The 25,809-nt window shown below is 44.1% G+C and overlaps 1 protein-coding gene across 1 annotated transcript in view; it reads left to right on the top strand.

Moving 5' to 3' along the window:
* LOC143981692 (3-galactosyl-N-acetylglucosaminide 4-alpha-L-fucosyltransferase FUT3-like) overlaps positions 1–23,436 on the top strand; it is a 129,824-nt gene extending 106,388 nt beyond the window's left edge. The window contains exon 2 of the mRNA XM_077479706.1: positions 20,023–23,436. Coding sequence (XP_077335832.1) covers positions 20,023–21,213 — 1,191 coding nt within the window. The 3' untranslated portion in view covers positions 21,214–23,436. The remainder of the gene's footprint in view (positions 1–20,022) is intronic.
* The last annotated feature ends 2,373 nt before the right edge of the window (positions 23,437–25,809 follow it).

Below are 25,809 nucleotides of genomic sequence, written 5' to 3' on the forward strand. Positions count from 1 at the left end.
TATAGATACCCTGTTTCCCCTAAAATAAGACCTAGCGTGATTGTCGGTGATGGCTGCAATATAAGCCCTACCCCCCAAATAAGCCCTAGTTAAAGTCCTTCTATGTCTTATTCTCAGGGTAGGGCTTATTTTCGGGGAAAGAGGGTGGGGCTTATTTGGGGGGTAGGGCTTATATTGCAGCCATCACCGACACTCACGCTAGGTCTTATTTTAGGGGAAATAGGGTATATATATATATATATATATATATATATATATATATATATGTATGTGTGTGTGTGTGTGTGCATTTGCATGTGTGCTAAAAATGTCTCTGACAGTGAAAGCTAATTAATTGATGTGTTTTTGGATTAGTGGTAAGCGTTTAAGAAAAAAAAAAAGAAAAAAAAAAATATATAAAAAATATAAAATAAATAATAATAATAAAAATATATATATATATTACTGTATATATATATATATATATATATATATATATACATACATACATACATACATACATACATACATACATACATATATATATATATATATATATATATATATATATATATATATATATATATATATATATATATATATATATATATATATATAATGTCAGAGCCATTTTTAGCACACATGCAAATGCATATATATATGCATTTGCATGTGTGCTAAAAATGGCTCTGACAGTCTGACAGTGAAAGCATTAATTGATGTGTTTGCAGATTAGTGGTAAGCGTTTAAAAAAAAAAAAGTACAAAAGGAAAAAAATATATATATAAAAAAATATTAAATAATAATAAAATATTATATATATATATATATATAATGTATATATATTACTGTATATATATATATATATATATATATATATATATATCTACATATATATATATATATATATATATATATATATATATATATATATATATATATATATATATATATATATATATATATATATATATATATGCATTTGCATGTGTGCTAAAAATGGCTCTGACAGTGAAAGCTAATTAATTGATGTGTTTTTGGATTAGTGGTAAGCGTTTAAAAAAAAAAGTAAAAAAATAAAAATAAAGTAATATAAAAAATAATAATAATAATAAAATATATATATATATATATATATATATATATATATATATATAATATATGCATTTGCATGTGTGCTGAAAATGCATCTGACAGTGAAAGCATTAATTGATGTGTTTTCGGATTAGTGGAGGAATATTTTTAACATTTCTCACTTTTTTTTTCCTTTTACCTTATGATTAAGTGCTAATGCGTGAAAAGTCAGAAGGCTCCAGAGGGATGACACATGACGAGAGTTTCCTGATACGTATATGTAGCTGTAGAAGAGTGTGTGGGCTTTTCCTTGCTTTTGTATCTCGCAGAGTTTTCACCTCTCAGAGAGATGTAATAATCAGTAAAAAGGGTTTTGTTTCTCCAGCAATCCTCTTTCTTTCTTCAGTTAATCGTTTTTACATTTTAAATTTTTTTGTGGACTGCCCTGCCTGCTCCATAGGTCACAATCCATGAATTGCTATGGAGCAGGGATGGGCTTTATGTTCGACTCAAACAATTGGCTGTTCGCCAGTTCGCCAAACAGCGAACAATTTGGGGTGTTCGTGGCAAATTCAAAAGCCGCGGAACACCCTTTAAAAGTCTATGAGCAAAGAGACAACATTTTTTCCCCTAAATTGACTTTTTAGGCAACATATATTAAACAATATAAAATAAAAATAAAAAATTGAAATAAAAAAATATTCAAATTTAACATAGTAAAATATAGATATGAAACAATGACTAGCTGAACACAGTCAGCAAATATCACCATGTAGACCACATATGATAGAGTCTCTTTATACCCGACGCGTTTCAAAGTTCCTTCTTCAAGGGTGCAGAAAAAAGGAGGTTTTGTCATGGTATTTGGCATGGTATTGTCATAAAAAGTGTTTGGGGACCCGGGTCCTGCCCCAGGGGACATGGATCAATGCAAAAAAAAAGTTTTAAAAACGTCAGTTTTTTCGGGGGCAGTGATTTTAATAATGCTTAAAGTGAAACAATAAAAGTGTAATATTCCTTTCAATTTCAAACCTGGGGGGTGTCTATAGTGTGCCTGTAAAGGGGCGCATGTTTCCCGTGCTTAGAACAGTCTGACAGCAAAATGACATTTCTAAAGGAAAAACAGTCATTTAAAACTACTCGCGGCTACAATGAATTGTCGGTCCGCAATACACATAAGAGTTTAGTTTTTTTGAGACAGTGATGTGATCGGTGTACGGCCATCTTTGCAGGCTTAAATCCCCTGGGGAAGACGAGCATAGTCTGGAGCAGTGCTCAACACAGTGGATGCTACAGCAATCGTCAGCTGTTATGGAAGTAGAATTTAAATGAAACATCATCACTGTTTCAAAAAAAGCTGGCTGTAGCTGATCCAGATGACGCGTTTCGCCCTGCTTGGGCTTAGTGATACAGGGAGAAACGCATCAATATGGCATGGGCGGAGACTGTTATGCCCTGTACAAGCGGTCGTGGTCCGATCGGATTATATTGTCAGAAAATCTGATCGTGTGTGGGCTCTATCGGACTTTTTCCCGTCAGAAATTCCAACGGAAAAAACTTGAGAGCAGGATCTAAAATTTTCAGACAAAAAAATCCGATCAGACTTTTTCCGATCGTTTGTAGAGAATTCCGACGGACAAAGTGCCACGCATGCTCAGATTAAATTACAAGACCAAAGCTATTGGCTACTGGCCTCTACATAGTCCCGTCATACGCAATAAACGTCACTTCGTTCCGAACTATCGCATTTTCCGACAACTTCGTCCGACCGTGTGTATGCAACACTAGTTTCGGACAAAATCCGTCTGAAAAAATCTGACGGATTTTGTGGTCGGAATGTCCGACCGTGTGTACAAGGCATTAGACCACGAACCTGGAATCAGTGTGCGACCATCTTTGCAGGCTTAAATCCCCAACTGGGAAAGAAGAGCAGAGTCTGGAGCAGTGCACAACATAGTGAATGCTACAGGAATCGTCCGCTGTTATGGAAGCGGGATTTAAATAAAACTCTTGCATTGAATTTAGTGAATACCCCGGGCTGCATTCATGTCAAACTATCCTTGACTTTTTTCACTGTATCAAATATACGCTGGGATTGGGAGCTGAGTGCGCCACATTCTGTTGTCCGCTGAGCGACGCACGCGTTTTCCCACTCCTCATTCGTAACAAAAACCCTGTTAACGACTCCAGTAAAGTAATATAAAGTGGAAACGAGGACTGTAAATTATCCAAATGATCCATGACATATTGCAGCAATTCATCCTTCGTATTCCTTCAAAACAGAACAATTTGTATCAATTATACGCGCGGTAAAAAAAAAAAAAAAAAACGTGCGGGCCGCGAATCCGCAGTCACGTGACCTCATTTACATACATCACATTAAACAGAGCCGAACGTCAACATTTCAGCTACGCTGCAGTTACTGGCGGCTTTATCCCGACATTGAACGATGGAAAATATTTGGAGCCAAAAACGTTCCTTCTTACCGCATTGTATCCATTTTACTTCTTTATGGCGCCACTTTTTATATGTTTTTTTGATTCACTGATGAGAGAAAAATACACTGGAGTAGATGGCGTGCGTTTTATTTGGCATGTTGAATGAATGTTTGTTCACAGCTGGAGCCAAAATATTATCCTTTCCTTATCGCTGTGATTCACGGACATTTTTGCTTCTTGTTTTATTTTTTTTTGCATATTTTAGGCCTGAAGATTAGTTAAAGCCCCCAAATGTTATAGTTTTTTTCTGTAAGCAGAGACTCAGGAGAAATGGCTGTGCTGGCACGCAATGAGCAACGGGTTATCAAACGTACGCTATATTGTCAAAACTATTGTGACACCTGCCTTTACACGCACAGGAACTTTATTGGCATCCCAGTCTTGATTCTGTAGGGTTCAATATTGGGTTGGCCCACCCTTTGCAGCTATAACAGCTTCAACTCTTCTGGGAAGGCCGTCCACAAGGATTAGGAGGAATGTTTGTCTATGGAAATGTTTGACCATTCTTCCAGAAGCGCATTTGTGAGGTCAGGTACTGATGTTGGACAAGAAGTCCTGGCTTGCAGTCTCCATTTTAATTCATTCCAAAGGTGTTCTATCTGGTTGAGGTCAGGACTCGGTGAAGCCAGTCAATTCCTCCACCCCAAATTTGCTCATCCATGTCTTTATGGACCTTGCTTTGTGCACTGATCCGCAGTCATGTTGGAACAAGAAGAGACCATCCCCAAACTGTTCCCAAAAATTTGGGAGCATGAAATGTCTTGGTATGTTGACATCTTAAGATTCCCCTTCGCTGGAACTAAGGGGCCAAGCCCAACCCCTGAAAAACAACTCCACGCCATAAACCCCCCTCCACCAAATGATGTGGACCAGAGCAGGGCCGTCTTTAAGGCAGGGCAAAAGGGGCAGCTGCCCTGGGCCCTGTCATTGTTGTGGGGCCCAAAGCAGCTGCCTCATACTTGCCAACTATCCCAGTTTACATTCCCTTGTCCCTTGAAGTTTTAGTCCTGTGCTGTGTCCTGATATCTCAGTGTGAAGTGCTGCTACTAATGCTGCCCAGCTCTGCCCTATTGTTGTGTACAAATGACTCACCCGTAGACCCTGTGTTTACATGTAAATAACCGGCATTCATATGTTAATAAAAGTGACGTGCATATGTAAATGGCTGAGGCCAACCGCATTGATATGTAAATAAAGGCAGCATTCATAGGTATATCATGCCCCCCTGCAGTGAGGAGATGATGTGCTGTAACCAATAGCATCCAGTGAGCAGTATTACTGTACAGTAATCTCTAGCAGCCAATCAACAAGCAGAAATCATGTGCTGTAACGTCTAGCAACTAATCAGTGAGCCTTAAGGAGTGCTGTAACCTCTAGCAACCAGTCAGTAAGCATTAATGATATGCTGTAACCTCTGGCAACCAATCGCAATTGCTGCCTGATCTGATACAGTAAACTCATTTTAAGTCTAGCTGCTATTTATTGTATGTTTTAGAGCAGGTGGAGAGTGAAATTGCATGGGGTGAGGGGGGCCCTAAAAAAAAATTTGCCCAGGAAGCAATCAATATTAAAGACGACCCTGGACCAGTGCACAAAGTAGAGTACATAAAGACATGGATGAGACATGTAGGTGCCACTCAGGTAGAGCTGGTAAAGTCCAACTAGACTGCTGTGAGCGTAGGCAGGGACAGGGAGCCCACCCTAGCTCCAAGCTGCAGTGATGTCAAAGGAAAGGATCAATAAGCCGCACATCATGCAGCAGACCCACGTGCAATAAGTGAGATGAATGGCAGCCTCAGCCAGGCCATGCCTCCAATGTGTTTTGCTCTGCTCCTTGGAGCTCCCCCATAATTTTGAAAAAATAAAAATGTTCTACTTTTTGTTATAAAAAAAAATCCAATAAACTAAATTTCCTGTCGCATCATGGCAGCATACGCTTTGGGTTGTGACTCCGCCCCCACAACCTGATAGGACCACATAACTATAAGTTGCCGAGAAGGCCCCCGCCCCAGTATTCACTTATTTTTTCCTCATCTGTCAGGACGAATGGATCAGCACCCCCTTACCGCTTCACCCCAGCCAGGTTCAAGCCTCTCCTGGGTGGAAGCCCTTACCTGTACAGCCTCTAAATTAGCTAGATGGAAGGAACCCCACTCTGGTGATCTCAGGGGTATGTCAGCAGCTTCAGTATAAGCCTTAAACAGGCTTAGTTGTTTTGCAGCAGTCTCCAATCTTTTTCTCTCATACACTGGGGATCCTGTAGTCCCATGGTGAGGTTCCCTGGCATGCGCCGAGCTTCTCAGTGCTTCCATGCATGCGCAATGCGCAATCTCAGGGTGTCCTCTTTGTTTTGCCAGGCTCCAAAAATGGCACCGAACATCGTGCGACGCTACTGCGCATGCGCCAGCGGGACATCATCACAACGGCAATGGCGGCAGTTTTAAAAAGCCCAAAAAAATTCTTTCACTGCTCCTGCCTGCTCCTCTGCATTTTTTTCTGCTCCTTTGATCTGATTGTGATTTTGGTGTACCCCCCCCCCTTCTAGGTAAGTGGCTTTCCTATTGCATGCTCGTTCCTGCTTTACCCTGCATGTCCTTTACCTCCGTGTCTCTCCTAGGTGGTTCACTACTTCCTTTCTATGGAGGCCACTGCCCCAGCAAATCACCGGCAGCATAATAGGTAAGGGGGGAGGAACTGTTTTGGTAAGTAGTGAAGATTGAAAAAGAGAGCAGGAATCCACTAACGCTGCCTAAACTGGTCAGCCCTATCAGGTCCTCAAGATTGTCAAACTCAAGATGCAGAGAGACTTCGCACAGGAGAAGCCGCTCCGGCCACAGGCGAAGCTGCTCAAGTCGTGGAAGAAGTCGCTCAGGCCACAGGGGAAGTCGCAGAAGGAGTCGATCCAAATCCTACTCAAGACATAGCCACTCCTATCACAGGAGATCCCCTGCATGCAGGCATTAGTCACCAGTGCATCACTCCCATCCTGTCAGGAACTCTTGCTGGGTATGCGGGGCTACCACCCTCCCAGATAAGCTGGCCTGTCGCAGATGCTTTGATGAAGCCACTAAAGGGAAAGAGCCGGACACCAGGGAATCCACTGGAGTCTCAACTCCGCAAGTCTCAACTCCTGATGCAGAGTTTACAGCCCGAAGTGCCTCACCTGCTCCCCCCAGGACATCAAGGGAACAAGATTCTCCTTCTGACAACGAAGAGCTGGAAACTTCAGCTGGGTTCAATTCTTATCAAAAAAATCTCAAAAGAGACCCAGAGACTTTTACACTTATCGACGAGTTGGATGAGCTAATTAAGGAGGAATGGCAGAAACCCGAAGAAAAGACCAGTCTTACTAACGGACTTGCCAAACTATACCCACTCAAGGAGCCCAAAGTGACCCCCTTGGTCTCCCCACTAGTAGTGGACGAGGACGCAGTAACATTCAGAGACGTGCTTGAAAGAAAGATTGACATTGATCTCAAAAGAGCCTACCTATCTGCAGGAGGCACTTGTAGACCAGCCGTGCCGCTTTCAGCAGTAGGAAGAGCTATCTCCAGCTGGTCTTCAAACACAGATAAGCTTGTCTCTGAGGGGGCGGATCAAGAGAAGATAGTCAAAGCATTGCAAGAACTGAGCCTTGCAGGGGGCTTCGTGGCAGAGGCTTCTGTTGACACAATCAAATCCACATCAAGGGCCATGCTAGCCTCTAGTAATGACCAGAAGGGTGCTATGGCTGAAGCCCTGGGCAGCAGAGCCCGCCTCTAAGTCCAACTGGTGCCGAATTCCGTATGATGGGGAAAACCTCTTCAGGCGAAGTTGGACTCCGCTATTTCGAAAGTAACTGGCAGAAAGTCAGGGCTTATCACTTCAGATAAAAGACCGAAACTACAGAGGCCGCCTTCCTTTAGGTGCAATCTCCCAGAGAGATATAGAGATGCAAAAGCCTAGAGGCCTGGGAAGGAATATAGAAGGAGTTGGAAGAACCCTCAGATGTCCTTCCTGAAATTCCAAAAACCCCTGCATATGGTGACCAGAAGTCCTTTTGAAGGTGCGCCCGATTATCCAGCGGTAGTGGGAGCCAGACTCACCAAATTCAGGCTGGTCTGGGTGGAAATAATAAAAGACCCATGGACGGTGGCTACCATCTGATTCGGGCACAGATGGTCATTCAAAGGACGTCCCCCAAGGGATCACTTTTGCTCAACCAACCTTCCTGCATCTCGAGAAACAAGGCTGTTACTAATCAAGTACATCCAGGATCTTCTCCAAAAACGGGCGATAGTGGAGGTACCGCTAACACAAAGAGGCAAAGGCTTTTACTCCCACTATATCTGGTCAAAAAGAAATCAGGGGATCTGTGTCCAGTCTTGGACCTAAAAAACCTCAGCCGATCAATTCGAGTAGAGTCATTCAAAATGGAAAGCCTGCAGTCGATCCTCCAAGCCATAAACCTGGGAGATTGGATGCTTTCAATCGACCTCCAGGATGCATATCCTATTCATGCCGCATTCCAGAGATTCCTTTGTTTTATAATAAACCATCAACACTTCCAATTCCAAAGCCTCCCGTTCAGGATTTCTACTGCCCCCAGGACATTCACGAAAGTCCTACTACCAGTAATAGCCTCTTTGAGAGAGAGAGGACTAAGGATCCATCATTATCTGGACGATATCCTCCTTCTTTCAGACAGCCAGGAATCTCTCATCCGCCACCGGGAAATTCTAGTCTCCACGCTGCAGAATCTTGGGTGGCTGATAAACTGGGGGAAAAGCAATATCCAGCCCACCCAGAGAATGGTCTTTCTGGGAGCTGAACTGGACACCTGGATGAACACAGTGGAGCTTCTGCTGGAAAAAATCCCTCTACTGATCCAGAGAGTAAGGAAATTGATCTTAGCCACAACATTGCCAGCCAGAGCATGCCTCAGTATCCTAGGCTCCTTATCAGCGACCATTCCGATGGTCCAATGGGCACAGTGGAACTCAAGACCCCTCCAAATCTCCCTTTTGCGCCAGTGGGATGGCACGTCAATGTCTCAACTGATCTCCATCTCAAAGGAGGTCAAGCAATCACTGCAGTGGTGGACACAACCTCACAACTTAAAGAGATGCAAACACATAGTCACCCCTCTTCAGAAGGTAGTGACCTCAGATGCCAGCCTGGAGGGGTGAGGGGCACACTATTGAGACTACGCGGCCCAGGGCCGCTGGCCATTCAGGGCACAGGATTCCATTTCGAATATACTGGAAATGAAGGCAGCATTCCAAGCTCTCCTGGCCTTCAGCCCTTACTTGAGGGGAAGCAGGTACTCCTGAGAATGGACAACAGAGTGGCTGTCGCCTACATCAACAGACAGGGGGGCACCATAAGCAGCTCCATGATGCAGGAGGTCCATCCTGTCATAGAATAGGCTCAGCTGAACCTGTTGGACTTAAGGGCGGTTTACATCCCGGGAGCCCAGAACCTCTTGGCCGATTCACCAAGCAGGAGCTTCATATCCAACAACGAGGGGTCTTTGAGTCCCCAGGCCATCACCCTCATATCTCAGACCTGGGGATCACCGGATATAGACCTTGCAGCAACACCAGTAAACACAAAGTGCCAGAGGTTCTTGTCAAGGATTCCCTTTCCATCAGCAGAGGGAACAGTTTGCCTCCAACACCCCTGGAATTTCCATCTAGGCTACATCTTTCCCCCGACTCCCCTCATAGCGAGGTTCCTACTCAGACTCAAGAGATCAGCGGCATCGGTAGTAGCTGTGATTCCCTTTTTGCCGAGGAGGACATGGTTCACCACCCTCCTGCAATTGAACACAGCAGACCCACTCCCTCTCCCGTTATCAGCGGACCTGCTCTCTCAGGGTCCTCTACTTCACCCGAACCCGGAGAAGCTGCATCTGACAGCTTGGAAGCTGAAAGGGCTATGTTTCTAGACCAGGGCTGTTCGCAAAAGGTGGTAGATACCTTACTCCAGGCAAGAAGGCCTACCACCAACAGCACCTACAGGAGGGTCTGGGAAAAATTCATTGCCTTCACACAGCAGCAAGGCTGGGACTCATCCTCTCCATCAGTGTCACAGATCTTGGAGTTTCTGCAGTCAGGCTTAGAGAAAGGCCTTGGGTCAAGCACCCTGAAGATTCAAGTGTCAGCCCTATCCACCGTGACTGGAGTCAAGTGGGCCCAAAATCCCCTTGTTGTTCAGTTTCAAAGGGCCTGCCTAAAACTAAGACCCCCCAGAAAGCCTTCCTTCCTGATCTGGGATCTCTCAGTTGTCCTGGAGGCTCTATCTAAGGAACCTTTCTTCCCACTTGAGAACATCTCTCTTTGGCATCTAACGCTAAAAGTCTAGTTTCTAATTGCCATAACATTGGCGAAAAGAGTCTCAGAGATGCAGGCCTTGCTGGCTAAGGAGCTATACCTGATCGTTTACCCAGACATAGTAGTCTTGAGGCCTTCAGATCGCTTCATCCCCAAGGTATCCTCATCTTTCCACTTCAAACAGGAAATTAACCTCCCAGCGCTTGTCATGGATCAGGGCAACCCTCACCCATTAGACATCAAGGGCAAAAACGGAAAACCTTTTAATCATCCCGCGCAGCTTTAAGAGAGGTCAAGCGGCATCCTCTAGCACCATTGCTTCATGGCTAGTGAAGGCCATCAAGAAGGCTTACTCATTAAGTACATCCCATATACCTGAGGGCTTAAAGGCGCACTAAAGGGAGCTGCAGTATTTTGTTTTAGTGTCCTTTGCACAGTGTGCACCTAAAGCTTACCTGAATACAATTGATGGTGTTCTCATACTAATAATACTACAGGCAGGCAGTTGATTCTGCTAGCTGCAGAATAATCAGTTTATATATACGTCCCAGCTTTGTGCAGCTACATCTCCTTGCAGGCCATTAGTATGTCTGGAAGGCCAACAAGGAGAGCCAGACAGTCGCGAGCCAATAAAAGAGGGCAAGCAGGCTCTGTGTCTAGAGGGAACAATGCTGGTCGTGGACATGGTGCATCCTCATCAGCACGTGGCCGTGGGACACGCTCGTCCTTTTTTTTGGCAGCTGGCCATGTTGAGCTGCAAAATGCCGAAGACTTGGTAGAGTGGATGACCAAGCCGTCCTCATCCTCTCTCACCCAGGTTTAGGGTACTTTGTCTGGCAAAGCAGCTGCCAACGCGGCCTCTTCCCTCAGCTCAATGGCATCAGTCACTCCTTCCCTAGCCCCACCACGTCCTCCTGAGGAGTCTCCTGAACTCTTTGAGCACAGTGTTGGGTACATGCTCCAGGAGGATGCCCAGTGTTTTGTGGGCTCTGATGATGACACTCAGCTAGAGGAAGGCAGTAGCGTGAGCGCAGACAGAGGGGATGCTCAAGAAAGACAGCAATCTGGCAGTCATGTTCCCCCAGCTGCAGCATACTGACAGGTTTGCTCCAGTGATGAGGAGGGAGGGGATGATGAGGTCACTGACTCCACATGGGTGCCTGATAGGAGAGAGGAGGAGGAGTCACATCTCCAAAGAGGCAGGATGCCCTCCAGGGGCCAGCTTAAGGGCAGCACACCGACTGCATCATGCCGCTGAGCTCAAGTGCAGGGCGCTGCTGTCTCTGCACGTTATTCTAAAAGTTCTTTGGTGTGGGCCTTTTTTGAGACGAGTGCATCAGATCGCACCGCTGCTATTTGCAACATATGTCTCAAGCGTATCTTGCATGGCCAAAACATCAGTCGCTTGGGCGCCACATGCTTGACCAGACATATGTTGACCTGCCATGCAGTTTGTTGGCAAGCGTACCTAAAAGACCCACACCAAAGAACAAAGCGGACCTCTCCTTGCTCCTCATCAGCTGGAATCTCCAACCCCACTATACCTTCAATCCTCTCTGAAACCTGCACTGAGAGGAATGAAGGTGTAGAATTAGGTGTATCACAGCCAAGTACTTGCGGGCAATCTGCTATCGGTACACTGACGTCAGATTGTACCAGGCAAATTTTCTGAATTTCGGTCATTCGTTATGACAGAAATTCGCCATTTTGAATGTAGCAGCGGCTCCTGAAGAGCACGTGCTATGCGTTATTCAAAGTTAAACTCTGCCTAAACTGCAGTTTGGTTTGGGTTTATTTGTCTAAATTGGACCTCTGCATCAGTCTGAATGAACTGTGAGATGTTCACCCTGGCCACAGGGGGCACTGTCTCTTGTGGCAGACGTGGAACTATGGTCTGGTTAGGTACTTAAATTACTCCCTTTCGGAGCCAGGTCAGTGGGAGTGGCCCCGTTGCTGTGCCCTCTGAGAGAGGGTATTTAAGATGTGGATGTCATGTGGTTCAGGGTTCCGGTCCAGTATGATGTGCTGACTTCATGGTCCTGGTCCTCCTGACCAGCCCCCAGGAAGGCTATGGCCTGGGGTGCAGATCCACCCAACTTTAATGTCTCTGGGCTGGCTAGCCTGAGGCAAGGAAACTAAAGGAGGATTCTGAGGTGGTTGGGTGCCGTCTCCGGTTCGGGAGAGACCTAGAGTACTTCAAGCATTCCAGGGGAGGACTCTTTAGAAGAATACCATGTATGGGTTGGTTTTCTTAACAAGAGCCTGGAAGGGCTGAAGTAACAGAGAGAATGCGGTCTTGTGGATATCGCCAAGCAGGCTGAAAGATCCAGGTATCCCACAAGTGTTCTCAAGCTTAGTTTTCCTAAGGGTTCTACAACAACGTCTGTGGCAAAGAGACATTACCTTGTATGTTCTACAACAACGTCTGTGGCAGAGACTTGTTCCTGAGTAAGCACCAAGATGGCTGCTAGGCCTTGTGAGAGAGGAACTGTCCAACTAGAGTGATCATTCAGCTGCGAATGGCTATTCTCTGGATGCAGTCAAAGTAAGCAAGTTCTTCAATATTTTTTTTTACTTTGACACTAAGGCCGCGTACACACGGGCGGACTGTTCGCCCAACTTTGTCCACTGAACAGTGTTTCAGCGGACAGTCCGCTCGTGTGTGGGCTTCAGCGGACAGTTTCAGCGGACAGTCTGACGAACAAAGTTTTTCGGAATTTCCGTAAGACAGTCCGCTGAAACTTGGTTTCAGCGGACAGTCCGCTCGTGTGTAGGCTTGTTCGACAAACTAAGTTTCGCGCATGCTCAGAAAGGATTTACACGGCGAAGGTTGCATTGCAGTGTATTGGACGTCGTATTTCTCGTCCCGTCGTACATGCCGTTCACGTCATCGCGCACGCTTTCAGCGGACTGTTCGTTCATCGTGTGTGGTCAAGTCCGTTCATGCAAATTTTGAGCGGACTGTTTGTCGGATTGTTTGACGAACTAAGTTGGGCGAACAGTCCGCCCGTGTGTACGCGGCCTAAGAGTACCTGAACTTCCTTTCCAACCCTCTGATCCCAAGTTAAAAGACTTTTAAATTGACTGAGTTTTGCAAATAAAATCCATTCAAGTTGATTTGTTGTCAGTCTCAAGTTACTGGGCTATTTACCACGGGACATCCCCTAGACGTGCAACAAGGAGAACAGAAGGTAACGGTAAGGCCAAAAATAACCAGCAGCTCCTTCGGGGGTTAGTACTACATGAATAAATTAGAAAATTCAAAATGACACATTAAATTATAGGCATTGTAATTTCCTTTCAAATTTGTCTGTTAGTGAACGTAACAAATATGAATTTCTCCAAAGTTACGAACTATCCGAAATAACGATTGCCACATCTAAATGACTGGAACGTAACAAATTAATGTTTTTATTAATCATTGCTAGTAATGAGCTTCGAGTTTGAGTCGAACTCATGTTCGATTCGAACATTGCCTATTCAGCGAACAGTGAACAATTTGGGGTGTTTGCTGCAAATTCAAAAAGCCGCGGAACACCCTGTACAAGTCTATGGGAGAAATCTAAAGTGCTAATTTTAAAGGCTAATATGCAAGTTACTGTCCTAAAAAGTGTTTGGGGACCTGGGTCCTGCCCCAGGGGACATGGATCAATGCAAAAACGGCATTTTTTTCGGGAGCAGTGATTTTAATAATGATTAAAGTGAAACAATAAAAGTGTAATATCCTTTTAAATTTCGTACCTGGGGGGTGTCTATAGTATGCCTGTGAAGGGGTGCATGTTTCCCGTGCTTAGAACTGTCCCTGCACAAAGTGTCATTTCTGCAGGAAAAAAAAGTCATTTAAAATCACTCGCGGCTATAATGAATTGTCAGCTTCCGTAATACAGAGAACACTCATTGAAAGTCATTGGTAAAGAAAAAAAAGCATGGGGTTCCCCCAAATTCAATTACCAGGCCCTTCAGGTCTGGTATGGATATTAAGGGGAACCCCCCAGGTACGAAATTTAAAGGAATATTACACTTTTATTGTTTCACTTTAACCATTATTAAAATCACTGCTCCTGAAAAAACGGCCGTTCTGGTGCGAACCGAACAGGGGGGTGTTTGGCTCATCCATATGCATTGCGTTCCATTTGTTTAGATGTGACATTTGTTTTGGATAATTCATAACTTCGTTTTTGTTACGTTCTCTAACAGCCAAATTTAATAGTAATAGTTATTATTATTTTGGGGTTTCGTTTTTTTTGTTATTTTCAATTTTCCAAATTTTCGAATTTCAAAAAAAATTGTTAAACAGGTTTTTGTTAATTCAAATATTTCCAAATTAATTTGTTGAGTTTCGTCAAAACTAATTTGGAACAAAACTAATTGCACATGTCTATTGCTATCTATGCCTCGTTGGGGGTGATCTACCCTCTCGATTTGTCGTGTTTGCCATGATCATTGAAAGTCAAAGCAAATTCCACATTTTGGGTTTTGTCCAGAAAAGTAATATTGGTGAAAACTTCCAATAGGGGACACTGGTTCTGGCAACCTGGGGGTCCCAAAGGAAATCCTTTAATTTGCAGGAATTTCCTCTTACTTTCTGTTTGGCTATGGGACAGGAAGTGAAGGGAAATCTCTGTAATGGGAAACAGATGGTGGGAATCTGACAGGGGTTACAACCCTCCCTGGTCTATACAAAATTTTGGGGGGAGTTTTGCCTATAGTTCTACTTTACGTTATAGAACTGTGCGTGTCTTGGAAAAAGTATTCATAACCCATTAATTTTCCAAGTTTTTTTTGTCATGTTACAACCAAAAACATAAGTATGTTTTTATTGGGATTTTATGTGATAGACCAACACAAAGTGGCACATAATTGTGAAGTGGAAGAAAAATGAGAAATGGGTTTTAAATTATTATTATTATTTTTTTTACAAATATGTGAAAAGTGTGGCGTGCATTTGTATTCATAAATAGGTAAAGTCGCGCTACGGACTACTCACCCTATGAGTGCTAAAAACAAAAAATGTTAAAAAAACCCTTTAGGAAGTAAATTTTCGGGGTTAGAGCTGCCTTTACCTGAAACCTCCACCTCCTAGTATGGGAGGGGGGGGGGTTAAAGTTTTAAGGATAAGATTAATAGGTTATGGCGCTAAACCCAAAGTATATATAAATATGCTCTTAGTGACCTTTCTCCAACCTCAGTGGTATTATAAGTGCTAGTTGAACCCTATAGGAATTAAAGTGCAAATGCGTGCTGACTCTACTTAGTTAAATCAATATGAGTGCCGTATGGTAATGACCTCAAAAAAGGAAATCATAATCAAAAAATCAAAGAATCAAAAAATTCATATAAGTGCCATGTAACAATAAATCAAACTGCAAAAAATTCATACGGAAAGTAGTTCATATGAATAATAGTTGATACCAAGTCCTTATGCATAAAGGAAACTTTTCAAAGCCGCATAGAATCACTAAACATGTCCCTCGGTAATATCCTGGCTATCTATGACACAGGATAAAAAGTGACCAGTGAAAAAAGTGCAAAGAGGTGCCAATCTTCAATTTAGGAAACAGTCGCATGAAAAACGCTACAAGTGTCCAATATTGGTATTATACAGTGGTGTGAAAAAGTGTTTGCCCCCTTCCTCATTTCCTGTTCCTTTGCATGTTTGTCACACTTAAGTGTTTCGGAACATCAAACCAATTTAAACAATAGTCAAGGACAACACAAGTAAACACAAAATGCAATTTGTAAATGAAGGTGTTTATTATTAAAGGTGAAAAAAAATCCAAACCATCATGGCCCTGTGTGAAAAAGTGGTTGCCCCCCTTGTTAAAACATACTATAACTGTGGTTGTCCACACCTGAGTTCAATTTCTATAGCCACACCCAGGCCTGATTATTGCCACACCTGTTCACAATCAAGGCATCACTTAAATAGGAGCTGCTTGACACAGTAAGGTCCACCAGAAGATCCTTAAAAGCTACACATCATGCCGAGACCCAAAGAAATTCAGGAACAATTGAGAAAGAAAGTAATTGAGATCTATCAGTCTGGAAAGGGTTATAAAGCCATTTCCAAAGCTTTGGGAATCCAGCGAACCACAGTGAGAGCCATTATCCACAAATGGCGAAGACATGGAACAGTGGTGAACCTTCCCAGGAGTGGCCGGCCGCCCAAAATTACCCCAAGAGCGCAGCGACGACTCATCCAAGAGGTCACAAAAGACCCCACAACAACGTCCAAGGAACTGCAGGCCTCACTTGCCTCAGTTAAGGTCAGCGTTCATGCCTCCACCATCAGGAAAAGACTGGGCAAAAATGGCCTGCATGGCAGAGTTCCAAGGAGAAAACCCCTGCTGAGCAAAAAGAACATCAAAGCTCGTCTCAATTTCTCCACAACACATCTTGATGATCCCCAAGACTTTTGGGACAACATTCTGTGGACCGATGAGACAAAAGTGGAACTCTTTGGAAGGTGTGTGTCCAAGTATATCTGGCGTAGAAGGAACACTGCATTTCATAAAAAGAACATTATACCAACAGTAAAATATGGTGGTGGTAGTGTGATGGTCTGGGGCTGTTTTGCTGCTTCAGGACCTGGAAGACTTGCCGTGATAAAAGGAACTATGAATTCTGCTGTCTACCAAGAGATCCTGAAGGAGAATGTCCGACCATCTGTTCGTGTACTCAAGCTGAAACAAACTTGGGTTCTGCAGCAGGACAATGATCCTAAACACACCAGCAAGTCCACCACTGAATGGCTGAAGAAAAACAAAATGAAGACTTTGGAGTGGCCTAGCCAAAGTCCTGACCTTAATCCTATTGAGATGTTGTTGTATGACCTTAAAAAGGCCGTTCATGCTCGAAAACCCTCTAATGTAACTGAATTAGGACAATTCTGCAAAGATGAGTGGGCCAAAATTCCTCCAGGACGCTGTAAAAGCCTCATTGCACGTTATCGCAAATGCTTGGTTGCAGTTGTTGCTGCTAAGGGTGGCCCAACCAGTTATTAGGTTTAGGGGGCAATCACCTTTTCACACAGGGCCATGATGGTTTGGATTTTTTTTCACCTTTAATAATAAACACCTTCATTTACAAATTGCATTTTGTGTTTACTTGTGTTGTCCTTGACTATTGTTTAAATTGGTTTGATGTTCCGAAACACTTACCGTATATACTCGAGTATAAGCCGAGATTTTCAGCCTCTTTTTTGAGGCTGAAAGTGCCCCCTCGGCTTATACTCGAGTCACCGCTGTCTGACTGCTCGATCAGCGTATCGAGCAGACAGACGGCGGACATTAAAATTCAAAAGCCGCGCCTCCTTCTCCGCCTCCGCCTGTGATAGGCGGAACACTGAATTTCCCAGCAGTCAGTGTTCCGCCTATCACGGACATCCGCTCATTCTCATACTACGGACGAGTATGAGAGGATGTCCGTGATAGGCGGAACACAGGCTGCTGGGAAATTGAGTGTTCCGCCTATCACAGGCGGAGGCGGAATTTTGAATTGTAGAATGGCCGCCGAGAAGAGCGGCGATCCATCGGCACGGCACGGGACGGAGGAGGCACGGGACGGAGGAGGCACGGGACGGAGGAGGCACGGCACGGAGGAGGCACGGCACGGGACGGAGGAGGCACGGCACGGGACGGAGGAGGCACGGCACGGGACGGAGGAGGCTCGGGACGACGGCAGCTCGGGACGGAGGCTTGGGACACAGGTAGGCTGGACACACACACACAAGGCTGCACGGACACACACACACACACACACACACACACACACACACACACACACACACACACACAGATGGATGGATGGATACACACACACACACACACACACACACACACACACACAGGGATGGATGGATACACACACACACACACACACACAGGGATGGATGGATGGATGAATACACACACACACACACACACACACACACACAGGGATGGATGGATGGATGGATACACACACAGGGATGGATGGACGGACACACACACAGGGATGGATGGATGGATGGACACACACACAGGGATGGATGGACGGACACACACACAGGGATGGACGGACACACAGGGATGGACAGCCATGTCTCACCCTCGGCTTATACACGAGTCAATAAGTTTTCCAGTTTTTTGGGGGTAAATTGGGGGCCTCGGCTTATATTCGGGTCGGCCTATACTCGAGTATATACGGTAAGTGTGACAAACATGCAAAGGAACAGGAAATGAGGAAGGGGGCAAACACTTTTTCCCACGCCACACCGATTCCCAAAAGTAGTTCCTGTACTGAGTTGGAAAAAGGATCACCCCCTTGTGTCAGTATTTTGTTGAACCACCTTTTGCTTTAATTACAGCCTTTACTCTGTTGGGATTTGTCTCTACTAACTTTGCAATTTGATGGTGACCATTTGTGGACTGCAGTATTTAAGTTATTCCACAGATTTTCAATGGAGTTTAAGTCTGGGCTCTGACTAGGTCATGCAAGGACAATTACCTTGATCTCCTTCAACCCACTGTGTGCTCATTTTTGCTGTGAGCTTTGGGTCATTGTCATGTTGGAAGGTAAACCTTCTTCCCATCGACCACTTTCTGGCAGAGGGCATCAGATTTTTCTTCAGAAATTGATTGTATTTTGCCCTATCCATTTTTCCTTCTATCCTGACAAGTGCTCCAGCTACTGCTGCAGGATATTACCACCTCTGTGCTTTACTGTAGGAATGGTGTTGTTTGGATGGTGAGTTGTGTTGGATTTTCGCCAGACATATCATTTGATGAGGCTTTTTATGGGATTATATTATCGGTGTGCCAGAAACGCGAAATTAATGTATGTATGCCTATAGGCTTCTGTAACTGCTCAGTGCAGAGTAGTGAAGTGGACTGCCGAAGATGCCAATACAAAAGTAGCTTGCCCCACACATGTGCACACTATTGCACTTGAGCTGCCATTCCTCCTTGTAGGTAAAAATATACTATAGGCAGCCCTCAAAATTACTGCTGGCAAGTGTGGGCTGCCTGGGAGTGGGGGACAGATGGGGCGAGCACCGCCAGCAGGCTTTATTGATTGGGAGCCCTTCTCCCAGCGATGGCCCCGGGGGGAAAGAGCATGGAAGAAGAGACGAGCCGGCCGGAGTACAGAGCGGGGATTGTCCACTGTAAAGGCTTATATTTGAATTGCCATCTGTTCCTGGTCAGACAGCCCCGCTACCTGACCCGGCTGGTCCAATGCCAGGATGTGTTCTGTCTGTCATAGGCGTCGGGTTAGGAGGCAGGGCTGTGTGTGACGGCGTTTGGGCGGCAATTTAAATGTAAGCTGTTACAGCAGGTAATCCCCGCTCTGTGACATGGCAGCCCTCTCTTCCTCTGCACCGGTCACGTTGCAATCATGGGCACTGATAAAGTTGTTCATTTTTGTAACTTATTTCTACATAAAACATTTAAGTGTCATTTCATTAGATAATTTACGAGGGTGTGTTTAGGGTTGGCATTGGGGGCTTGGCAGGGTGGGGCAACTGGTGGCAAGTAAAGGCCTGGCTAGTAGCTCTGCTATAAGTATCTGGCACCCACAGTACAAGGGTATGGATATTGGGCAGGGGGAAGAAAAATATTTTTTGTCATTCCTATTTGGCTTCTTCTATCCCTTGTTGAGCATTATAACAGAAGTTAACATTGGGGTCCACAATTGCCTATGCCCCATAGAGCTCCCAATGTGCATTTCTACTTGACCCTTCTATCTACTTCTATAGAGACTATTGGGCACGGAAATTGTAATTGATATTAGGGTAAACAATTACCTAGGCCATATGGGGCTCACAATTAATTAGACCCCCTTGTGGCTTAATATGTGCACTACTACGTGTCCCTTTCTCTACATTGAGATGATGGAGTATTGGAAAAGTCATTGACATTGGGGGTCAACAATGTGCATTTATATGTGGCCCCTTCTAACCTTTGAGACTATTGGGCATGGAAAGGGAAATTGTCAGTGGGGTTCACAATTACCTAGGTCCCCACAGAGATCACAATATGCATTTCTACTTGGCCTTTATATTCATTGAGACTCAATTACATAAGCACAAATATTATTTCACCCATGTATCTCACTGCACTTTAAATATTGCTTGTAAATAGGATATTTTGGTAACGTTCAATATTTTTTTTTCTTAGGCTGGAACTAGTAAAAAGAATTCAGCTTCGTGCATGGTTCAACAAGTCGAGTTTGCCAAACACATTGCAGTGGGCTCTACAGGACAGTTGCATAGCAGATGGACTTATGTATTTGCATGTTTAATCTTTCAAGCTTGCACCACCTTTTTGTTATTTACTGTGTTTTGTGAAAACCCGAAGTCTGTAACAAAAAATGATCAGCCAAAGGATGCCCTGGCCATTTCAGTAAATCAGTCAATGGTGACCAAAATCTCTCTCCCACCAGATGAGCTGCAGTCATCTACAAAATCTACTGTGCCTTTGATCATCCTGCTTTGGACATGGCCCGGTGGGCACCTTTTCCCTCTCAACCAATGCCCACTGTCGGTTGATTCATCTGGCTGTTTGTTCACAGTGAACCGCAGCTTGTACTTTGATGCAAATGCTGTAGTTATTCACCACAGGGATGTGTCAACTTCTAGAACAAACTTGCCACCAATGTCTAGACCACCTGGCCAGTACTGGATCTGGTTTAATTTGGAGCCTCCGGAACATCTGAGAAACCTCACCATGATGGAGAATATCTTCAACCTTACTATGTCTTACAGGTCAGACTCTGATATCTTTACCCCTTATGGTTGGATTGAAAAGAATGATGTAGCAGAAAATTTTACGATTCATAAAAAAACCAAGCTTGTGGCTTGGGTAGTCAGTAACTGGAAACCGGAGCTAAAGAGAGTAAAGTACTATGAGCAGCTGGCAAAATATATTCAAATTGATGTCTATGGGAAGCACCGTATGCCATTGCCAAGAGAGAAACATCTTAAAACTCTATCAGAGTATAAATTCTACCTTGCTTTTGAGAACTACCTCCATGAAGACTACATTACAGAAAAGCTCTGGTTTAATGCTTTCTACACAGGAGCGCTGCCAATTGTAATGGGCCCTCCACGTAAAAACTATGAGCGCTTCATCCCCTCAGACTCCTTCATTCACGTTGATGACTTTTCTTCTCCCAAAGAAATGGCTTCTTATCTTCTGAGTCTGGACCAGGATGATCAGAGTTACCTCCAGTATTTCAGCTGGAGAGCCAACTATAAACCAGGAGCGATAAGAAAAACTTGGGTGACCGAATACTGCAAAGTATGCAAAGCTATAAAAGAGGCTCCTCCTTATAGGACTTTTCCAAGTATTTTTGACTGGTTCAAATAATTCTAGAATGTTAACTTTAGGTTATCCTGGCATGTACTGGCCATTGGGACTACCGGGAGTTTCCCGGTGGGCCGATGGCTCAGTGGGCCACTCTGATGTAAGGGGGCTGCTGATTGGACACTCTGATGTAAGGGGGCTGGTAATGGGACACTCTGATGTAAGGGGGCTGGTAATGGGACACTTTGATGTAAGGGGGCTGCTGATGGGACACTTTGATGTAAGGGGGCTGCTGATGGGACACTCTGATGTAAGGGGGCTGGTAATGGGACACTCTGATGTAAGGGGGTGCTGATGGGACACTCTGATGTAAGGGGGTGCTGATGGGACACTCTGATGTTAGGGGGTGCTGATGGGACACTCAAAATGTAAGTGGGCTGGTCTGGATGAAGTCCAGGGCCAAATTTCTGTCCCAGTCCAGCCCTGTCCTGATCCTTGCTACAAAACCTAGTAAGCCATTGACAGAACAAGTGGGCATATTGGGATTCCTGAATAGTCTGAACTCTGTAAACTTGTTCAGATCAGTGTCTTAAGATCATGTCTTTCTAGGTAAAGATTAGGATGACAGACCCTAAAAATAGATCACATGCCAAAACCTTTTTACATTTCCATAGAATAGAAAAGGTTAAAACCACAACCTGTTCATTCTCCCATCTCTGTCCCAATGGAAATTTTTATTTTATTTTATTCCAGCCTGGTACATTACCTACTGGTAAGCTGTCACCAAGTGTTGCCATTGGAAGCTTTTATTTTTTTTCTCTCTATTCTGGTAATACCCCCCCCCCCCCCATTCTCATTCTGTGTTCTATTCCGTTCTGACCTTCTACTGATTTTTTTTTTTTTTTTGGATTGGCCCCTATAATTGATCAGAATGGAGTTTTCATGTTTTCTAATAATTGAGCCCAACTCCAGCCAAAACAACCTTTAGCCCTTATACACACAGTCGGAGATTCCGACAACCAAATCGGTCGGATTTTGTCCGACGGATTTTGTCTGAAACTGTTGCATACACACGGTCAGACGAAGTTGTCGGAAAATCAGATGACGTTATTTCGTTACGACGGGACTACGTTTAGGCTAGTAGCCAATAGCTTTGATGTAGGAATTTGACCTGAGCATGCGTGGCAATTCTCTACACATGATCGGAGTATGTCCGATCGGAGCATTTTGACGGAAAATATTTCCGGCAAGTTGGAAAATTTGGTCCGACGGATATTCCGACGGTAACAGTCCGATCCGATCGGACACATTCTGTCGTAATCTCCGATCGTGTGTACAAGGGCTTAGGAACATCACTGTCACCATACATGTAGCCTTTTATAAAAACGGAGTGGGAACTGCCATAAGGGTAATTGAGGTAGCCATTTCTTAGCCTGACTGCTCCCTCTCCCTGGAGAACCAGCTTGCTTCATTGCACCCTGGCACTCAGAGGATGCCGTACTGAACGAGTCCCACTCATCATCATCATCTGACAGGTCCGTAAACGTATTTGCCAAAGGCAAAACCTTAGGACTTAAGGTAACTGTACCTCTTTTTTTTTCTTTTTTTTGCCCCTCTTCCTTTTATCCTCCAACCACTGTTTTGTCCACCAGCTGTCTATGCTGATTATCTGTACCGGTGTTGTTAAAATTACATGTAAGGTTTGTAATTTACATAAGACAATCATATGTGGAGTGCAGGCTCGATATAGCATTCTTTTTTGGTATTGCTGCAGTTGTTCTGTTGATTTGATTTACTATGTGTAGTTAAGTAAGTTGTTTGTAAGCAGGGAATTCTGGGTAGAATCTTCCATTTTCCGACCGCGTGTACAAGGGCTTAGACAGGTTGGGACCCCTGTTAAATGTCTCTTTATTGCTATGTGCCATGTAGGGTAAATCCTCTTAATTTCCTGTCTCTGACTGGTGCTAGACCAAACCTGAGGAAATCGCCCCAGGGGGCACCAAATTTATTACATGGAATGTATTCAACCATCCCAATTTTTTTACAAAATGTAAAGTTTGCCTGAAGCTTTCATTTAAAGGTTATTTTTTATTTAGTGTAGTGATTATATTAAACATTTTATAAAATATAAGCACCATTAAATGTAAATTTTTACTGGAGAGTTTGCAAGAAAAAAGTTTGGAACAAATTGGTCTGCAGATAAACAGCTTGGTGCTATTTATCCTACAACAATTTGTCTATATTTTGTATGTCTGGATCCAAAGATTAAACCCAGTGTTCACAAAATGTGTGTTGTGCGTTTTTTTTTTAATTTTTTTTACATGCCTACTATTTATGCTTAGTCACTTTGTGACCACTTTAACATTTTAGGAATAAATATTGCCAGACATTTAAGGGTCTAGAGCAGCTGTTCTCAACCAGGGTTGCATGGAACACAAGGGTTCCAATAGAGATGGCTAAGGGTTCTTCAAGAGGTGGCTTGACTGACCTCCCAGGTGATGGTACCTGCATAGTTCCAGGTCCAACACCACTCGTGCCAGTCGTGATCATTCTTCCCACTGACCACCACCAATGCAAGGGGCAATTTCCCAAAGACCACCAATGGAATAATTTTAGCAGGGGAGACCTGATACAGACTGCAAGGGTTTCTTTGGGTTAAAAAGGTTGAGAGGCTGATCTAGAGCTTTGCAGCCATGCCACGTGGTTGGACAGCTTTTCCCTACTGTTATCTGAACAAAGTAGATGTATCGTTGCCTCTGATGGTGCACAGAGGAGATGGTATGCAGCCAGAGTTGTGGATAAGGAGGTACCACCAGCCCTCTAATATGAGGCCCAGGCCAGCAGGGGGACCTAGGCAGAGGGGTGAATTGTATGTGGGCAGGGAGGGTGGCGGGGGGGCAATTAGTGGTATAAATCACCTGTATGGCTCTCTACAGCAGCTCAAAACCAGCCTTTTCTCTCCCACCCATTGGCTTTTAGCTGTGGCAGAGAAACATACTGGGAATCTGTTCCAGTCACCCCCCCCCCCACCATACAGATCACCCTTCATGTGCACCAAATGTTTCCCCCTACCCATGCACTGTTGCTAGGCTTCCCTACTGTTGCTAGGCTTCCCTACTTCCTGCAAGCACACAATAGAATCCTTCAAGATGGAGACTGGTGGAAGGGTCTGTAAATGTCCTATTTGCCAACCCCTTACTTTTCTGAGTGATCAGTACTGATCACTCTCACTGTTCATTCATAATTGAAGCATTGGCTGTATGATGCCCCCTGTCAGGTTGTCAGTATGGGGTGCTTTGGTTTCTCTAATTAAACACAATAAGTATATCAAGAATATTTATTTACGAATAAAAACATGATAGAATAAAAAGTCCCTCAAACATATAGAAAAGTTACAGTTACAGAATGTGCAATTCAACAAATTCTCAACATATTTCACCACGAATAGTAGCTTCCTCAGGAGAATTATATTTGTCGGCGACTATCTACTGCAAAATAGAAAAACAAAATTACAAAAAATGACAAGCAAGAAAGGATTACAAAAATCTATTTTTAATTACAATTTTAATGACCTCATGTCCCAACTGAAGCCATATTGACAAGCCATCTTAAAGCAGAATTATCTGTATATTATCTGGTCAAAGTTATATGAAGGCTAGCATAGAGGCAAAAATGGTTGAAAAGGAACCCCACAAATGGATCATCTGGTGTAACCATAGAGAGGTATGCAAGGTAAAAACCTAGTAGTTGTTGTTTATAGGATAGGTAGGTGTGACGCCTAAAGAGAAGAGGTCAAAAAAAGGAAAAGCTTAAAGTGGTTGTAAACCCTTACAAACCACTTTGACCTACAGGTAAGCCTAGATTAAGGCTTACCTGTAGGTCCAAGATATATCTCCTTAACCTATACGGTTTAGGAGATATTTACCTGAAGACAGCCACCGCTGTCTATGGCACATGCGCCGTAGACATCGGCGTGCAGGCGCACTGGGCAAGCCGAAGATCGCGGCGATATGCCGCAAGTGTCGGCTCCCGTGCGCATGTGCATGATTCTTCTAACCATATCCTTTTATGCCTCCCCCCCACCTCCCGATTGGGCACCTGAAATCCAGGGGAGGAGCGGACACTTCAGTGTCGTCTGCTTCGTGGATAATCTCTCCGGAAGTGACAACACCGTCATTAGGGATGGGCTTTATGTTTGAGTCGAACATGAGTTTGACTTGAACATTGGCTGTTCGCCAATTCGCCGAACAGCGAACAGTTTTGGGTGTTCACGGAAAATTCGAAAGCCGCGGAACACCCTTTAAAAGTCTATGGGAAAAATCAAAAGTGCTAATTTTAAAGGCTTATATGCATGGTATCATGGTATTGTAATAAAAAGTGCTTACATATGCTTAAGAATACATGGTAAAGAATGTATATTTGTCACAAAAGCAGCTAGGACAATTGTGTAGGCAACAAATATCACAACTGTAATCAAATAATGCAGTGCTTTCTTACAAAAGTGAAATATATGAAAGAGTCAGGGCTTTTTTTTTTCAGAGAGTAGGTGAAGGAACTCTGACCCTCACCCTTTGTTTCTCTTCTCTACCCGCCCCTGAGCACCGTTCCTTAGTTCCACCTCCTACCAGCCTCCCTGTACCACCCATTTTAGAGAATACA

The sequence above is a fragment of the Lithobates pipiens genome, unplaced genomic scaffold (genome assembly GCF_037356315.1).
Source record: "Lithobates pipiens isolate NorthernLeopardFrog02 unplaced genomic scaffold, aLitPip1_a1.2 Scaffold_16, whole genome shotgun sequence".
Classification (NCBI taxonomy): Eukaryota; Metazoa; Chordata; class Amphibia; order Anura; family Ranidae; genus Lithobates; species Lithobates pipiens.